The following is a 17,087-nucleotide window of genomic DNA, read 5'->3' as shown; positions in this document are numbered from 1 at the left end:
AATTAAATATTCGTCCAAGAGAGCAAGTTGGATAAACAAACGTGTATAAAAACATTTTAATACACATTTCATTAAATATGTACATAATTACAACAACAGCACATTGATAAAAAATAATAATTAAAAAGACCTTCAAGCAGGCACTTGTGTGCGCTTTGTAAAGACATTGCATTTAAAAACAAAAAAAATACCTCACATGGGTGAAAAAAATATTCTTAAAAAAAAAAGAAGGGGAATCTTCAGCATTATTTCGTCGTGGAAATGTAGAACTTGTAAACATGATGCAAAAGTTGCTCTAGTCATTGAGGGCTCGAGTGGGGGAGGAGGAAAAAGCACACTGTGGCGTCTCTGTACACTCATTGATGGGAAGAGAGAAAGTGACAGCGCCCTCAGTGTTCCGGGATCGACAAACCCGCAAGTGTTTGGAATATCAAATCCGTAAAAACGACAGATGACTCACTGATCCATACAGTCCGAGGGGGGAAGAGTGGGGGGTATGTGTGTGTGTGTGGGGGGGGGGGGGTCATCTCCAGCTGTCAGAGGCGGACCCTCGTCTGGCGATGGCTCGCATGGGGCTTCGGGACACAGAGCCTCTCTTCCTCCAACGGGCTGGATGTGAAAAGACAGTCGTTAATTACGGATGATACAACTCCACTTGCACTAGAACTACATTCTTATTCAGCGACACCCATGTCACTCACCACCCCAGGCCAATTACATAGCCACTGGCATGACTTGATTTTTTTTGTGTGTGTATGTGGCCACAATGTGTGCACAAAATGCTAATTTGCGAATGTACTAAATTGTTCAAATGACTTGTCATGAATAAAAATCTGGATTTTAAGTGAATTTGGATCATTTCGGTGTTTTGGAATCGCTTCACCAGAACAGGACCGCTCACCTTTGCCCAGGCTGGCGGGTAGCGTGGAGCTCTTGGCGGCGGGGGAGACGGCGGTGTCCTCAGCCCTTGACGGCGGCGTCGCCGAGCCCTCCCGCTGCCAGTCGCTCAGCGCCCGCTGGAATGAGTGCGCCAAGCAGCTGGTCATATCTCGAGCCCTCTCGGCCCGGTTGCACCAGAACACGCGGCACTGCAGCTGCTGCCCGTGGTGCTTGCAGATGTACAGGAAGACGTTGGGGCGGTCGGGGTCGGCGGCGCAGTACGCAATGTCCTGCAGGTACGTCTTGGTGAGCTGCCGGCCTGTGCTCAGCTCCTTGACCTCCACGTAGCGGGGCCGCACTACCAGGGCGTGGTCCTTGCTTAGCTTCTTGCCGGTGGACACGCCTGCCAGCAGGCGGCCGATGGCGTCCCGCGCCTGCTCCCGGTCCAGGGAGAAGATCTTCTCGGTGCCCAGGTAGTGGACCTTAAAGAGCGGGTCGCCGTGGGACAGCGACTCAGTGCGGTCGCGACGGAAACGGCGGCGCAGAGCGGCCGGCGAGTTCTTCAGGGTTTGCATGAGGTGGAACGTGCCGAGGGACATGGCGCCGGATTGAAAGTGTTGCTCCTCGTCGTCCACCTCTATCGCTTTGCCGCCTTCCTTCTACAGACGGAGCTGCAGTTGCATTTGCTGCTTTTTTCTGGAAAGGAGAAGAAATGTGTCTACTTAAAATCACTTTTGTTAATGACATAAAATGAGGGCTTTTATTTTAAATATACAATAACTAATTGAAAACCCATGTATGGAAAAAGTAATAGGGCTGGAAAAAAATCACATTAATTTGATTAATTTGTCATTAACTCATTCACTGCCATTGACGGCTATAGACGTCAAAAATTAATTTGAACTATTTCTATTATTTTTCCACTTTTGCTAATAAGAGTATGAAAACCTAAAAAAAAAAATCGAATTATTGAACATTTAGAACAGATGTAAAATTTGTGATTAATCGTGAGTTAATTATTGAAGTCATGTGATTAATTACAATTTTAAAAAAATAATCGCCTGGAAAAGAAAAGAAAATATTATTAAAAATTAGGGCTGCCAGGCGATTACAATTTTTAATTATAATTAATCGCTTGACTTCACTAGTTAACTCACGATTAATCACAAATGTTATATCTGTTCTAAATGTTCAATAAAAAAATCTAGGTTTTCACACTCTTGTTAACAAAAGTGGAAAAAATATGTTAAACTAATAGAAATAGTTCAAATGAATTTTTGACGTCTATAGCCGTCAATGGCAGTGAATGAGTTAAAAAAAATTAGAATGAGCTAAATCGTGAAATCTCGAAAAGCTGCCGTTCTTAAATTATTTACTGTACAGTATATCCAAATGTTATTTCGAGTTGTAATTTTGCAGAAGTTGCAGAATGCTGGATGAGTGTTTTTATAAGACATGTTTACAATATTTACAAACCACTTAATTGTGGCATTTCAACAAGTTATGCTGAAGTTATGAATAGCTTTGCAGGTTAAGTTTACATTAAAACCCATTTAAAAATCAGTATATATTAATGCTGCCGGGATGATTTCTTAATTAATCAAACTTTCTTTAAATAAATGTTTGCTTGGATTATTACTTCGATTAAATATTATCCAGAATGACTGTGATTTATTTATTTATTTATTTAGCCATATCAGCCAGCCCTACTATTATGCTAGCTGGGGGCTCCACTGTATTGATACGCCATACTTTAAAAGCCTTCCATGACCTTGAGCCTTATGTAACAATCATCAGGCCTCGTATCCATTGTGTCACTGTAACTTTGGCCCGCCATTCTTCCAACATCCCTCCTCAGAAGTGAACACAGACTTGAATGTTTGACCATTGTTAGTCGAGACCGATGCAGGAAACAGCTTTGCATCCCCCCCCCCTACCCAAACTCCTGAAATATTTGTGTTCTCCAAACAATGGCATGCTTCTGAGAGAATGTCAGTATTAAAATCTAACCAAACGCTGTTCACACAACAGGACATCTATATTGCAAGACAAGAGCTACAATTTCCTCCAGTCACAAACGTGAAGCAACATAAACGTATTGATTCCCAACTACTGTGACCCAAACTCAACTCACTTCAGCATAATTCCTTGACAGCAAGATGGCGGCACAATGAAACTTCTCATCTCACGTCAACATAGTTCTTGGACACCTAGATGCCAAAAGATTGTGGTAAAGCACTATTTCTATCCAAAATGAATGCCTCAACTAACTTTGACATAGTTCCTTTATGTCAAGGTGCAACAAGATGGTGGCAAAGAATTATATTTGTTTAAATTGAGTTCCTCGACTCACTTTAATATAGTTCCTTGACACAAAGATGCCACAAAATGTCTGCTTTGTCTAGATTAAACTTCTCAACTAATGCGTAACTGAGAATATGCATAAAGTTCGAAATACATTACTTATTGGTCATTTGCACGTGTAGGTTAATCAGCAATTTATTTGCAAACTTAAAAAACATACACTAATAAAGGTATCAAGTCCGCTGCTTTACGTTTCAGCTATGCCGAATTAATGATTGTACCAGTAGAGCTGATTGTGCAAAAGTCAATTGTGTGATATACAGCGTGTGTGCGAGAAACAAGCGAGCACATGGTACAATCTGCAAATTCTTAAAGATGCTTCGGTTCGTGCTTTTACCTGGTCGCAGCAATGTCATGCAAACGATGTCCGTGAACGCCTCTGGTGAAAGTTAAAAATCCGCTAGGAAAAGATTAAAATTCCAACTTTGGCTCTAAAATTCTGTTCTAGGTGCTTGGTCTAGTTACATACACGCTACACTATTCGACGCTTATGCTATGCTATGCTATCAGTGTTAATGTTCCTGTGCGCGACTCGGTTCCGCTTGCGGCTGTTTTAAACCACGAGGACGCGCGCTTGTCATGCGTGAACGCGCACCTGCGTCAGAGAAACTGAAACGAGGAGTGGGCGCTACCAAATCGACACGAGAAGGAGGGGTTGCGGGGAAACTATAAATGTCATGTTTGTCTAAGAGTACGACGCAAGGAGTATGTGTGTGTGTGTGTGTGTGTGTGTGTGTGTGTGTGTGTGTGTGTGTGTGTGTGTGTGTGCGTGTGTGTGTGTGTGTGTGTGTGTGCGTGTGTGTGTGTGTGTGTGTGGGGGGGGGGGCAAATGACATAGCTTTTTTAAGGTCACTTAATTAAAATGGCGTGTGTTATAAAAAGTAACATAAAAAGTGCCTTTAAAAAAACAAACATTTTAACTCTTATAACGACTCAACTTTTTTTCCTTCTCGACCTTTTCAAGTTTGACACTTATGCTTTGCTGAATGTCTACACATAAGAGTAACTGTTAAAGTTCGCATGTTAGACTCATTTAAAATACTCATTTTCCATAGTGTGAGTGAGAATGATTGTTGATGATGTCCCCGGTGTACCCCAACTTAACCCTAAATCAACTGCAATAGGCTCCAGTTCACCTATGACCCCAATGGAGACAAACCCCAAAATAAAACGGATGCTGCTTGGATTATCCTAATCTATTTTTAGTGCCCAGAGAAACGTTTTTATAAGCATTACTTTTGAACAGCCTCTGTGTGCATGTGAGTGCCTGATGTGGTCAAACAGTAGGGGCCCTGTTTTCTTCCTGGGTTTGGCCCAAAAACAGTTAAGGCATTCGGACGTCACGCCTGCCGCCGGTGCCTCGCCGGTGCACACTGGAACCATTCTTGCTCGCTGCGCTTGGCATCAACGTCATGGAAGTGTCTCAGACAGGCAGCCCAACCCCCAAGTCATCGCACACTACTCCCAAAAAGTTGGGGGAAATTTCAAGATGAACCTATCTTATACTGCAGTTTTCAAACTTTTACATCAAATGCCACCTCAAAAATACTTGTTCTCCACATTTCACCATATTAACCAACATAAAAGTACAGTTGCATAGTAGCCAGGCCCAAATGTTAATTCACAACGTGACCTGTACAATGTGACCTAAACCCTCCTGGATGTATTCACATACTTTTAAAAAGTGACTTAAATATTCTTAAATTCTATACATCCTAAAAGTTACCTAAATACTCTTAAATCTATTGAAACACTTCCTAAAAGTAATCAAAAATACTCCTAGATACCTAGAAAACACTCTAATACTCCCTAGAATTTACCTAACTTTAGATGATAGGTATTCTGTGTGTTTTACACCCTGTTGTTTTTAACAGCACTCTATCAACACATTTGGATTGCATTGGAAGATCTCAAAGTTTCTGGGAATAGCGTCTGTGCTGCTAAATTGTTCCGAAGGTTTTGATGAAGGGTGTGACCCACTTAAAACGCGGACCCACCCAACAAACTCGAAACTGGCGCTCAGTCAAGGCAGTCAGGAAGTCGTCGACGGATGATTAGGTTAGCTTTTAATCAAAAGACAGGTTTACTCCTTGTTTGGCAAATGCTATAAATCAGGGAGTGTGAACGATACTGAGTATTGACATTAACTGCTCTGGAACATTTGTTGCATGACATGTTTTATCCTGAAATTGGTTCATGAAAATCAAACGTACAAAACTTTGCCCAGGCAACTATAAACGCATATCACCAAGCACCGGTTCATCTTTTGCTTCCCCTTTCCCAGAGGCTGTAAATCGAACGTCTGACATTTAGTAAGGAACACAACAACACACAACACGGAACATAATCCCTCTGCTAAAAAGTGGGAAATGCATTTCAAGTCCTCATTGGAGGCCAACAAGTCCAACAAGTTTCATGCAAGCAAATGAAGATAAGAAACCAGCGTGTCTCATTGCAATGTTATACAATAAAGTTGTCATTTTTAAAGTCATAAATGTAATTTACAAAATAAAGTTGAAGCTATTTTATGGGAAAGCGTATTTAAGAATGTTTTTCCAACTTCAAATCACAATATTCTAAGTTAATTGCATTATTTTTCAATATTTTTTTTAAGAAAAAAATTGTCAATATAATAAAGTTGCATTTTTTTCTCCAAGGGAAATGAAGCCATAATATTCCAATATAAAAATGATTGTATTACAAGAATATGAATAGTATAATTTTTCAAGAAAATAAGTCACAATCTTGAAAACAGGGAAAACATTTGTACTCATATTTTTATGAGAAAAAAGTCACAATCTTGAGAGATAAGATTTGTTCAAAAAAAAATAGTCACTATTTTATGAGAAAGTTGTATTTTTGCAAAAAAGCTGTGAACATATTTAAAACAATTTAACGTTCTAGAAAATAAGTTGTAAATGTAATATTGTGAGAATAAAGATGTGTCTTTTTTGCCCAAAAAGTTGTAATATTATTAGAATAAAGTGCATTAAACAAAGTTGTAAATGTAATATGAGAATAAAGCTGTATACTCCCAATTTTTATTTTTATGATTTTTTTCCAAGTGAAAACATTAAGGCATAATATAATAAAGTGTCATTTTTTTCAAAGTGAAATGAAATCATAATCTTCTGAAATAAAAACAAAAAACTGTAATATTACAAGAGTAAAATTGTATTTATTCTCTAGAAAAAGTTGCAATCTAATGAGAATAAAGTAAGATTTATTTAAAATAATAATAATAAATTAATAAATAAATAAACAATCTTACAGGAATAAAGTTTTCTGAAAAAAATCATAATCTGATAAGAATAAAGTAAACAAAAATATTTTGAAAAAGTAACAATTTCACAGGAATAAAGTTGTCGGAAAAATCTTAATTTATGAGAATAAAGTAGGACTTTTATTTTTAAGGAAAAGTAACAACCTTACAGGAAAAAATAAAGACTGTTATGACACTAACGTAATTTTTTTTCTGAGAAAAAAAAGTCAAATTCATGATGAGAAAACGGTTAGATTTATTAGGGGGAAAAGTTACAATTTTATGAGAATAAAGTCACATTTTCAAGAAAAAAAAAGCAGCAAACATACGAGAATTAAATTCGTCATAATATTAAAGTCAAAGTTTGACGAGGAAAGTTCACATTTTAACAAGTGAACTCCATCCTCCACGTTTCATGGAGTCACGTGACTCATGGCTGACAGTGAAAACACAGGCCTCACATATCCAAATAAGGGCGTAAGCGGTGTCTATAGCATGACAGCACGTCTGCCTCCCTCCATCCCTTCTTTTAGTAAGCTTAAGTAAAAGATGCTAGGGGGGAAAAAAAATGTGAATTACCTCATTTCCTGTTTCCTCGCCTTCATTCGACTGAAACAGATTTACTCAAGCATGCTAGGTTTCACACTGACAAATGATATAAGTAACTAACTTTTAATTAAAAGAGACCTCCAACCACCATCATGTATGAGGTGTGTGTGTATAATCAGAAACCAGCCTAAACAGGAAGCGGTGGCGTCGGCACCCCGATGACTTCCCTGATCGACTCGGAACAACGACACGTTCTGAATCCTGGTCTCATCACTTAAGTTTGAATGCGAGGCTGCTCTCGCCCTCGCGGTCTGACTAATCGGCGGCGAGTGCGTCGCTCCGCGCGTCATCGCCGACATCTGCGAGATTTCAGCAGGGGGGGGGGGGGGAACAAAACACGAATCAGCCTTCAGGAGACACGTGGGCTATTAATAGCAACAGGCAGGCAAACAGCAGTCGCGACGCAAGGCGGCCTTAGAAAATTCCTCATTTCCTCCCCACCCACCCTATGACACAATGACACGCACTGTGACGAACACACGCACACAAAGATGAGGGAAAGCGAGTGAGAAAAGGGAGATAGTAAGAGAAAAGAGGTAACTGCTAGAAAAGTTAACTTATGGATGCAGTGCTCAATTCTGCGTGTGTAGGGTCCCCTATTTAATGATTCTATGGTCACAGTGCCTCCTAGTGGCTTTAGTGAGACCAAATTATTTTATACTACCATATTAAATGGTAAATGGACTGAGCTTATAGCGCTTTCTACATATGGTGCTCAAAGGGCTTAGCAGTGCGTCGTATTCACGCATTCACGCATTCACACACAGATTCATACACTAGTGAACGGCCGCTGCCAGAAATCAAATATATGTTACAGAATCAAAAGTTATGGAAAACATATGTACAAAAACAGTCATAATTTATAGTAATATATTTTTTTACAAGTAGTCTTATAGTATTGCGTGATTTTTTTTCGACTGTCCCAAATAAACAGTTGGAATAATAAGTATAATACGTTTTTTTAATACAAAAATAAAATTGGAATACAACTTATGAAGTCCCTATTAGAAGTATTTTTTTTTATTAAATGTTGCAAGAGTTCTAAATATCACGACAAAAGAAAAAAAGATTACAGTAAGAAAAAAAGAGTAATACAAGAAAGCCATTAGAACCAAGTTGAAATAAAATTTACGTTTCAATTTTAAAAGAGTCAATGTGTAAAATTTAGCACCATCTAGTGGTGAACTAATAATTGATTTTTTTTTTTAAACACACCATTGCTTTAAAAAATGTGCAACAAAAATATGTTCCATCACATCAAAAATATTTTTTTTCATATAATTGTAGGTCGAGTAATGGCTAATTATATTACATAGGTCGCACGGTGACAGGAGGCTGACATGTTTTACTGCCATCTTTCTGCTACAGATACCCGAATGTGATAGATAGACAGACAGACAGACAGACAGACAGACAGATAGATAGATAGATAGATAGATAGATAGATAGATAGATAGATAGATAGATAGATAGATAGATAGAGATATTTTAATATGCACAATTTGCAAACCCCACACTTGAATAAAGTCTATTCAGAGAAAATGTCCTTCTTCCTCTAAAATTATGAAAAGACAAAAGTTTTAGTTGAAATATTTCGAGAAAGCGTCTGAAACTCCAAGCAAAGTTGTAAGATTACGAGAAAAACAAACATGAGCACTCAAATGTGAAGTCAGACAAGAGAAATGAGATTCTTACCTTACATTCTGGCGCCCTCGTGTGGCCATTCCCCGAACTGTCCAACGCACCACTTAAGAGTCTGGTTGGTTTGATTACAAAAAAAAAGAAAAGAAAAGCAAGAAGGAAAGAAAAAAGAAAAAGTGCAGCACCGACAGACACAGGAGGGGAGGACGAGGCTCTCGGCGTCAGATCTCAACTCGGGAGCCCCCCCGGTCGGTGTTCATGCGCGCGCAGTCTTAATAAAGACAAGGGGGGGACCCCCCCCAGCGAGAGAAGCCCAAAGGGGGAACCGAGACGCCGAGAGACGGATGCGGACAGTTGGCGGGATGCGACGCGCCAATTAGCGGCCCACGCGTGTTCATTAAGCAGGCGCGGCGGGCCAGGGGGGGGGCTCGAGTGCAGCGTGGATGTTCCAAACTAAGGCGCACCACCGTGGGGTGATCGGCGGCGGTGGCGGCGACTGAGTCAGCATGCATCGGATCGCCCCGCGGCGGCGCAAGCTCCGGGCGCTTTGGGCTTCGCTGGCCCTGCTGGCTCTATCCGTGGCCGCCTGCAGCGCACTCTTCACAGCGTGGACCTGGCGCCAGACGCGGGACCTGTCCCAGTCCTTCCACATCCTCCAGGAGCGCCTCGAGCAGGTCGGGGCGATAACAACAACAACAAAAACTATGAGCAACTTTTTTTCCTCTCTCTCTCTCTCTCGCTCGCTCACTCTCTCTCTCTCCCTAAAGTGGTTATGCAACTTAACTCGTGCATGCGGTTACGGGAATCATCGTGGGGGATGTGTGGTGGTTTTTAAATACACATTTCCCACTTTCAAACCCACGGTTTTATTGTCTTTTGCTTGCCGGAAAGCCTCAAATTATTCTTGTTTTTTCCGTAAATCCAAATTTGAATTTGCATTTAAGCATCAGTGACAATTGCCAACAAACTTTCCTTGATATGCCTTTCCAAACGATTCACAAATCTAGTACAGGCCTGGCATTGCCTGTTTATTGTTCTACAAAAAGAATATTGCAAATGCAAACAAGGTTTCATTAATATGAGTTTCCAAAATTTTTACTGCTCTAATGATGCCCAACAAACTTTGCCCAAGGATTGCATGCACTGGCATTGCTTTTTTTTTCTCGCTCGACAGAAGCAAACCTTACATCGAAGCACCAGTGATAAATACGAACTTTCCTTAATAAGCCTTTCCAAGGATTATACTACAGAAATGATGCCATGGCATTACCTGTGCATGCGTTTCCCCCCTTGCTCAACATAAAAATTTAAATTTGGGTTTTGTGACAAATGCAGACAACTTTCCTTAATATGCCATTCCAAGATCTGAAAAGATTCACAATTTCACTGCAGTATTGCTACCCTGGCATACTCTGCTGCAAAGAAGAATTAAGATTGAAGGATTTGTGACAAATTCAAACAAACTTTCCTTAATATGCCTTTTTAATGCTCTCTTTAATATACCTTTCTAAATTCTGAAAGAAGTCAAGATTTTTACGCCAAGAATGATGCTCTGGTATTTCCTGTCATTTGCTCTTCACAATAGGAATTTACATTCAAAGCGTTTGTGACAAATTCAAACAGACTTTCCCTAATATGCCTGGCAAAGTTCTGAAGGGATTCAGCATTTCACTGCAGTAACGTTGCCCTGGCATTGCTTATTTCTTTTGCTCAATAGAAGACGGATTTACATTTCAGAATCTGTAATGATGAATGTGAGCAAAAAAATCCTTAATATGCCTTTCCAAGTTTTGTGTGGTTTCTTATCTCTCCAGAAAAAGAAAAATGATGTCAGCATTTCTTACAAGAAATACATTCCAATAGGACATGTTCGTAGGGGTGACCAAAATAGGGCCTGGGAGGCCATTTGCGGCCCTCAGCTCACCTCGCTCGGGACATTGTAGTGCTGATGCTTGAAACGTTGGTTGCAAGGAGAGCGACGGTAGCTCTCCGTTTAAGCATGTGCACGTTGACACACACACACGCACACGCTTCTCCTTCAGTGGGGCCCCCCGCCAAGCGTTTCAAACTTTGCTGGCTTCGCAAATCTCCTTTATTTCCCAGAAAGATGCAGTAAGCGAGGCCAGGCACTAAAAACGTGGAAGGGGGGGGTTGGGGGGTTGGAATATCCAAGTGAGTGATGCACACTTGTTCATCTTGTTTCTGCACAGGTCAACACGCAGAGGAAGGCCATCGTGCAGCTCATCCTGGAGAAGCGAGAGCTGCTTGTCGGCCAGAGAGTGAAACGAGACGGTACACGCACGCACGCACGCACACACACACGCACGCACAATCCACACGTCTTTTTGGGCCGTACGCCAAACGGGCCGCAGCTAAAAGTCGACACAGGAAGCAGTAGGCAGCTGGACGGCTGTGGCAGAAATTACAGGTCTGACCGGAGCGGCCTCGCAGCCCAGAAAACCAGCTGGCTCGGGAATGAGGCCTTGTTGCACGCTTTTGGGCCGTCAAATTGATTTTTGGGGGGAGTTGTCGCGACTCCCACAGCTATGATTTGTTGTGAAAGCAGGGATATTTGATGACCTATCATTGCGGTATTTATAGCAGCCGTTTTGCGGGTGGCTTGATGATCACGTCCGGGAGTGCACCCTTGGGACCACGGGGTGGGCATATTCTTAAAAAAAGAAGCTTCAAGTTAATACTCCTCCCAGTTCAACCAAACATTTAAGAATGACACTTTTGTGCATTTTAAAACAACCCTGCTAGCTTAATGCTAACACATAAAACATAGGACTCAGGTAACGACCAATCATGGCTCAGCTTGTGAATGTCACATGATCAAACTCAGAAAACAGGTAAGCCGTGATTGGTCGTTACTTGAGCCCTAAGCAACTATGTACGACATTGTTTTCTGTCAACATAAAGTGTCAAAATGGCCACCCTGTGAGATGGATAGAAACAGGTGGATCTCGCTGTTTAATTCATATTCCACAAACGCAATATTAATCAGAATGCGGAGTTTAGACTAGTGGGGGGGCATAGAACATATTGTAAAGAAATTTTGTGACTTGATTTCACTTTAAAGGAAATAAATAAAAATGAAAATGCTTTTAAATAAACAAGAATTGAAACTACATCTTACCTTTATAAAACAAATAAATAATTCTAGCAAAAATGTGAATTTTAGTATTCATTTTAAATTTCAGTATTGCGGTACGTCCGTACATTGGAAGAAAGGTCAAACAGTCTTTATTACACAATATTTAGTGACCTTTTTTTTTCTTGCATTCGACAAATTCTCTCTCTCTCTCTCTCTCTCTCTCTCTCTCTCTCTCTCTCTCTCTCTCTCTCTCTCTCTCTCTCTCTCTCTCTCTCTCTCTCTCTCTCTCTCTCTCTCTCTCTCTCTCTCTCTCTCTCTCTCTCTCTCTCTCTCTCTCTCTCTCTCTCTCTCTCTCTATATATATTAAAAAAAAAAACTAATACTGAAAGTAAAAAAAACCTAATACTAAAACAAAACATTTTCAAAAACAAACAAACCTGCTCTTAAAACTATTTAAAACGAACTGAATTTAAGAAACAAATCAAAACGAAATAAAAACAAACCACCTAGTTGACCAACTAATCCAAAACTATTCTAATGCTGATAGCATATACATCGTAAACAAACAAAAGTACATGGGTCAAGAGACCAGCTAATGACTGCTAAATGCTAGCGCTATGGCGTCCATATGTCATGTGGCCAGCAGATGAACAATCACATCACAGCGTGATTAGTCAACTGCCTGTCAGATGACATACGGACGCCATTTTGTTATCCTGCAGAAACGGAGTTGGCCAAACTGTCTCTATATACTGCTCTGGCAAAACCTTGAAATCTTGAACTTATCATTTTGACGTTAGCATTGCTAGCTGCCCGTGAAATATCGTAGACCCAGGGTTGCCATGCTAATATGAAAGGCTATGAGAAGTTGAATCAGTACTTCTACTTAAAAAAATAAAAAAGAAAGAAAGCAAGCAAGCATGTGAGTACTTTTGTCACCAGCTCTAGTGAATTTATTGCCTGGCGACCGGAGCACCTTTGGACCCTCTTTTCCACCACTTCATCTGTCTTATTCCGTTTACATTGGATGCTTTCTTCTCCTCCACTTCATCTTTTTTTTGGATTCTCTGCGAGTGGCCGGCACGCTCCGATGATGAAAAGAACAGTTTGAGGAAATATATGAAAAGCACGTGACGGGAAATCCTTTGGCCATCTGTTAAGCGTGTTAAAACGGCGACGAGATGGGCGGCAAATGAGCGCCGCGTTCGGAGACGGATTCACATGTGCAACCGCAGGAGTGTTTTCTTTGTCACACTCACGGCCTGTCTGCCCCGAAAAATAGGGGGGACGCTGCGCGGGAAGCACGGAAACGGGAAGAAAGCGGCGTCTCATTTTGAGAGTAAGTGGCCTGGCAGATGCCTCGTCTCACGTTAGCGTCTGCAAAAATCATCACCCCCCTTGAAAAAAAAAAGCCTTAATTGACTTGCTTTTCCTTCCTGACAGTCACCAAAGTCTCCTCTCAGCAAGGTAAGAGGGTTACGCCGGGGACGCAGGGGGTTGGGGGTTGGGGGTTGGGGGTTGGGGGGGGGGGGGGGGGGCTGCACGTTACTTGTCCGACATTGCCCTTGGTGTGGTTTCAGTGGGTGAAGGAGGTGTGATCAAGGGCTGGGAGGAGCGCGTGCTGAACATGAGCAAAGCGGTGAGCTACAACAAGGAGGAAGGCACCTTCGTCGTGGAGAAGCCTGGCGTCTACTTCCTCTTCTGTCAGGTACGCCCTCCCCCCCCCAAAATATTCCCTCAACACTTGAGTGCAGGATACAGTCAAAAGTCGGACGTTATTTGTCCAACCATCAAACCAGAAGACTCAAAATGCAATATTAGTCAGAGGAGGAGTGACAAATCCAGTACAGGATACAGTCAAATTAGAGAGTACAGTATACGTACACGTCAAGTCAGAAGAAGAGAGTTGAAAAGAGAGCAGGATACATACCAAAGTGAACTGTTGACATCAACCTATTAAAAGGGCATATCAGTCAGACAAGGAGTGTTGAATAGATTGTAGGAGACAGCAAAGTTGTGCAACGCCGTCCAAAATGACAGCCGGAAGAAGAGCGTCGAAGTGCAGGATCCAGTTAGGATGAAGTGCACTCAAAGACGTAAGCTTCCAGAAGAAGAGAGTTGAAAAGACTGCAGGACACATTCCAAAGTTTTGCAGCTCGCTCTCAATCAGCCGGAAGAAAAGTGTCGAATAGAATGCAGGGTAATCGTTAGGATGAAGTGCAGCTTTATAACTCAACAACTTATCATCCGGATGAAGAAAGTCGAATAGAATGCAGGATACACTCCAAAGCGTACTCGTCAATTTGCGCAGCTCTCAAAACAGTCGTAAGCAGTCAAATCGAACCAACAATCCAACAATTAGAGCGCCGACTAAAGCGCAGGATCGAGTCCAGTGCGTCCGATTGGAAGCTGAAGCTGTGTTGGCGTCCCGCAGGTTCTCTTCAACGAGCAGGAGTCCCAGTACGTCAAGCTGGACGTGGTGACGGGCGGCCAGAGGCCCCAGAAGCTGCAGTGCATGGAGGGCTACGGGACCACCCCGTCGGCCGGACCGCACCCGTCGCACTTCCTGAAACCGTGCCAGGTGTCGGGGCTGCTGCGGCTGGACAAGGGCACCGAGCTGCACGCCGTCACGGGCCCGTCCTTCCGGCTGCACACGGTGGGAAACCCGTCGGCTTCGCCTCACGTCTTCAGCATCTTTAAAGTCAACTGATGCCTCGCGAGCAGGGGTGCGGGGGGTGGGACGGTAGGCCCTCAAGATTTCCCCGGCGCCGCTTCTTCCCGCGGACGCTCGTTTTTGGGGAAAAGCCTGCGGACGCTGTTTCGCCGCCGACGCTCCCTCGCAATGATGCCGAGGGTGCGGATGGGAATCGGATGGCGGATTGCGCCGTAAATCAAGCTTCTGCTTTTGGAGACGTACTGCGTACAAACTGAAAACATTTTTTACGTCACAGAATTGTGAATTTTTCTTCTTTTTTTAAAAAAAAAAACTCTTTTTCTTTTTTTGTTTGGGGGGGGGGGAGTAGTCACTTCTCTTCATTCTTTTTGTTGCTCTTTTTGCCTGTCGTTCTATAAATCAAACCACGAGTGATTGTTTGGATGATCAAGTGGAAAAAAAAGGGAAAGGAATATAAACGCATTCAGGCCACAATAAAACGAAACAGTCTTTGTTCCAAAATATTAAGCATATGCAGTTTTGGTACTATTCTAAGAATCTCAATAGGGTTGAGGTCTGGGGATGGTGGTGGAGTTTTTTCCTCTACCTTTACACCTAAAGCAAGCAAAAGCTTGAACACAAACACAAATTTAAACTTGAATTCTATGTGTATTATATTTTTGTAGTACAAATAGTTGGAACTAAAAACAATTTGTAGTCTTTTGAGAATAAAGTTGTCTTTTTTTCCAAAAGAAAAAAAAGATTCCCCAATTTAAAAAAAGCTATCCTTTATTCATTAAAAAAAAAAGTTGAATTTTTATAGTTTAAAAATTTTTTTTAAGTGAAGTTTGGGGTGAAATAGTCAATTTATTCAAGTATTATTTTACCTAAAAAAAAAAAATCTTATGATGATCATTAGTTATTTCGATATAGTAAGATTTATTCAAGGCAAAAATTACTTTAAAAAAAAAAAAAAAGAGAGAGAGAAGGGTAATGTGAAAATATTTTATTTTTTAGAAGAAGTCATTATTTTTGGGGAAAATAGTCAGCATTTTAAGGAAATAAGATGAAAATAAAACCTTATTTAAAAAAAAAACGTTATGAGAATAAAGTTGCATTTTATGGACAAAAGTCACAATTTCAATGAGAATGAAGAGCTATTTTTATTTTTTAGGAAAAAGATTGATTTATTCTTCTAGAAAAACATCAGATTTTTTAATTTTGGGGGGAAAAAACTCAATCTTATGACAATGAAGACAGATTTGTATTTTGGGGGGAAAAAGGATCAATTAATGCGATTTTTTTTAAATGCAAAAAAAACACTCACAAAAAAAAAAAACTTATTTCTGCCGTCCATTTGACTTCAATGTATATGCATAATAATTTGGAACACAGTGACTAAATGGACCCCCGCCATCCCACCTCCAAAAAAAAGCAACATTCCAAACATGTTTTCCCACAACGAGCACCCTAATGGAGAATAATCGAACCCGAGCAGGCAGCCGGCCGTCTGTCTTGCGCAACCCAAACAAGTGTGTTATTTCCAGCCGTGGTTTTCCTTTGTTTATAAGTAGTTTTTGTGGCCTCGCCGCATTGCTTTGCCCTGGGCACTCGGGCTCCGTGCCGACCCAAACGTTCCTAACATGTTGCAAAAAGGAACATGTCACCATTTTTATCCTCTTTTCATTTCCTTCGCCGTCCTCCTCGGGACATTTGAAAGTAAGCCCCCGGCGCACCGCTTCATATTTCCCCCCCGTCAGCACACACGCTCACACCAAAGCCACCATCTCCATTTTCACTTCCTCAATGTGAAGCTGGAACGTCGACATTGCCACACATGCACGCAAGCGCGCACGCACACTTCCTTGCTCTTATTCCTATTTTGATAAAGGTCAAAGTTGGCGCGTCGTGAGGAAGCGTATGCAAAAGCCTGGATGCTTTTTTGCATTTTGGGGGATGCCGAATAAAAAAAAAAAAGTTGAATGCAGTGAATTGGTCATTTTTTGGGAAAGCACAATTTTTTTTTTTAAATATTCCATACATAGTTACATTGATATTGTATACAGGCTATACAGGATGGGTCATTCATAGAAAAACAAAAAGATGACATTTGTAACATTTATAAAGTATTTTAATTTTAATAATAAAATGTCTGTCATTCTTAAATTGTATTTGTAATTAATTTACTAATTATTAAACTATCATTTAACACATTCAAGTATTTTTGTATGCAGAATAAATTACAGTTTGTAATTTTATTTTATTTACAGCAAATCAATGAATACAGCATTTCATAAAATGGAAATCAATAAAACAAACGTCTAATTTATTTATTATAAATTTACCAAGTTATTTTTCCCTTTTAAGGAGCTTTGTGTGTAAAATTTTGAAGAATAAAATGAATTCATTTATTATTATTTTTTTTCCAAGGCTGTACAAATTGCAACTGTGTGAATACTTTCCGCATGCACTGCAAGCAATGGTGCTCTAATACTGAGCCTTGTGGCACTCCGGTGGAGAAAACACGAACGTACGTTTCAACATGCTCGGGGGAGTGCAATGCCACACAGGCAATGGACTTG

At 41.0% G+C, this 17,087-nt stretch overlaps 2 protein-coding genes and 1 long non-coding RNA gene across 4 annotated transcripts; 1 reads left to right on the top strand and 2 right to left on the bottom strand.

Annotated features, from left to right (window-relative positions):
• Positions 1-42: 42 nt before the first annotated feature.
• On the bottom strand, positions 43-3,857 carry LOC144035378 (low density lipoprotein receptor adapter protein 1). Of its 2 annotated transcripts, none has more exons than XM_077545011.1 (3): positions 3,581-3,857; positions 902-1,575; positions 43-609 (listed from the first exon to the last, which is right to left on the bottom strand). In XM_077545011.1, the coding sequence occupies exons 2-3, from the start codon at positions 1,476-1,478 to the stop codon at positions 524-526; spliced, it is 663 nt and encodes a 220-aa protein (XP_077401137.1). In that variant the 5' UTR covers positions 1,479-1,575; positions 3,581-3,857; the 3' UTR covers positions 43-523. The 2 variants fall into 2 exon arrangements, with proteins under 2 accessions (XP_077401137.1, XP_077401138.1); XM_077545012.1 differs by lacking the exon at positions 3,581-3,857 and adding an exon at positions 3,014-3,096.
• A 2,880-nt stretch (positions 3,858-6,737) lies between these two features.
• On the bottom strand, positions 6,738-9,425 carry LOC144035717 (uncharacterized). Its single transcript, XR_013288479.1, has 2 exons — positions 8,810-9,425; positions 6,738-7,413 (listed from the first exon to the last, which is right to left on the bottom strand). It is a non-coding gene; the product is annotated as an uncharacterized LOC144035717 (long non-coding RNA).
• Positions 8,966-16,919, top strand: tnfsf12 (TNF superfamily member 12). Its single transcript, XM_077545665.1, has 6 exons — positions 8,966-9,429; positions 10,966-11,047; positions 13,135-13,191; positions 13,296-13,319; positions 13,433-13,560; positions 14,287-16,919. Exons 1-6 carry the CDS (start codon positions 9,262-9,264, stop codon positions 14,560-14,562), a joined length of 735 nt encoding a protein of 244 aa, XP_077401791.1. The 5' UTR covers positions 8,966-9,261; the 3' UTR covers positions 14,563-16,919.
• The last annotated feature ends 168 nt before the right edge of the window (positions 16,920-17,087 follow it).

The sequence above is a fragment of the Vanacampus margaritifer genome, chromosome 15, assembly GCF_051991255.1.
Source record: "Vanacampus margaritifer isolate UIUO_Vmar chromosome 15, RoL_Vmar_1.0, whole genome shotgun sequence".
Lineage (NCBI taxonomy): Eukaryota > Metazoa > Chordata > Actinopteri > Syngnathiformes > Syngnathidae > Vanacampus > Vanacampus margaritifer.
Note: the sequence above shows the minus strand (reverse complement) of the source record. Positions and strands in the feature narration are given on the sequence as shown.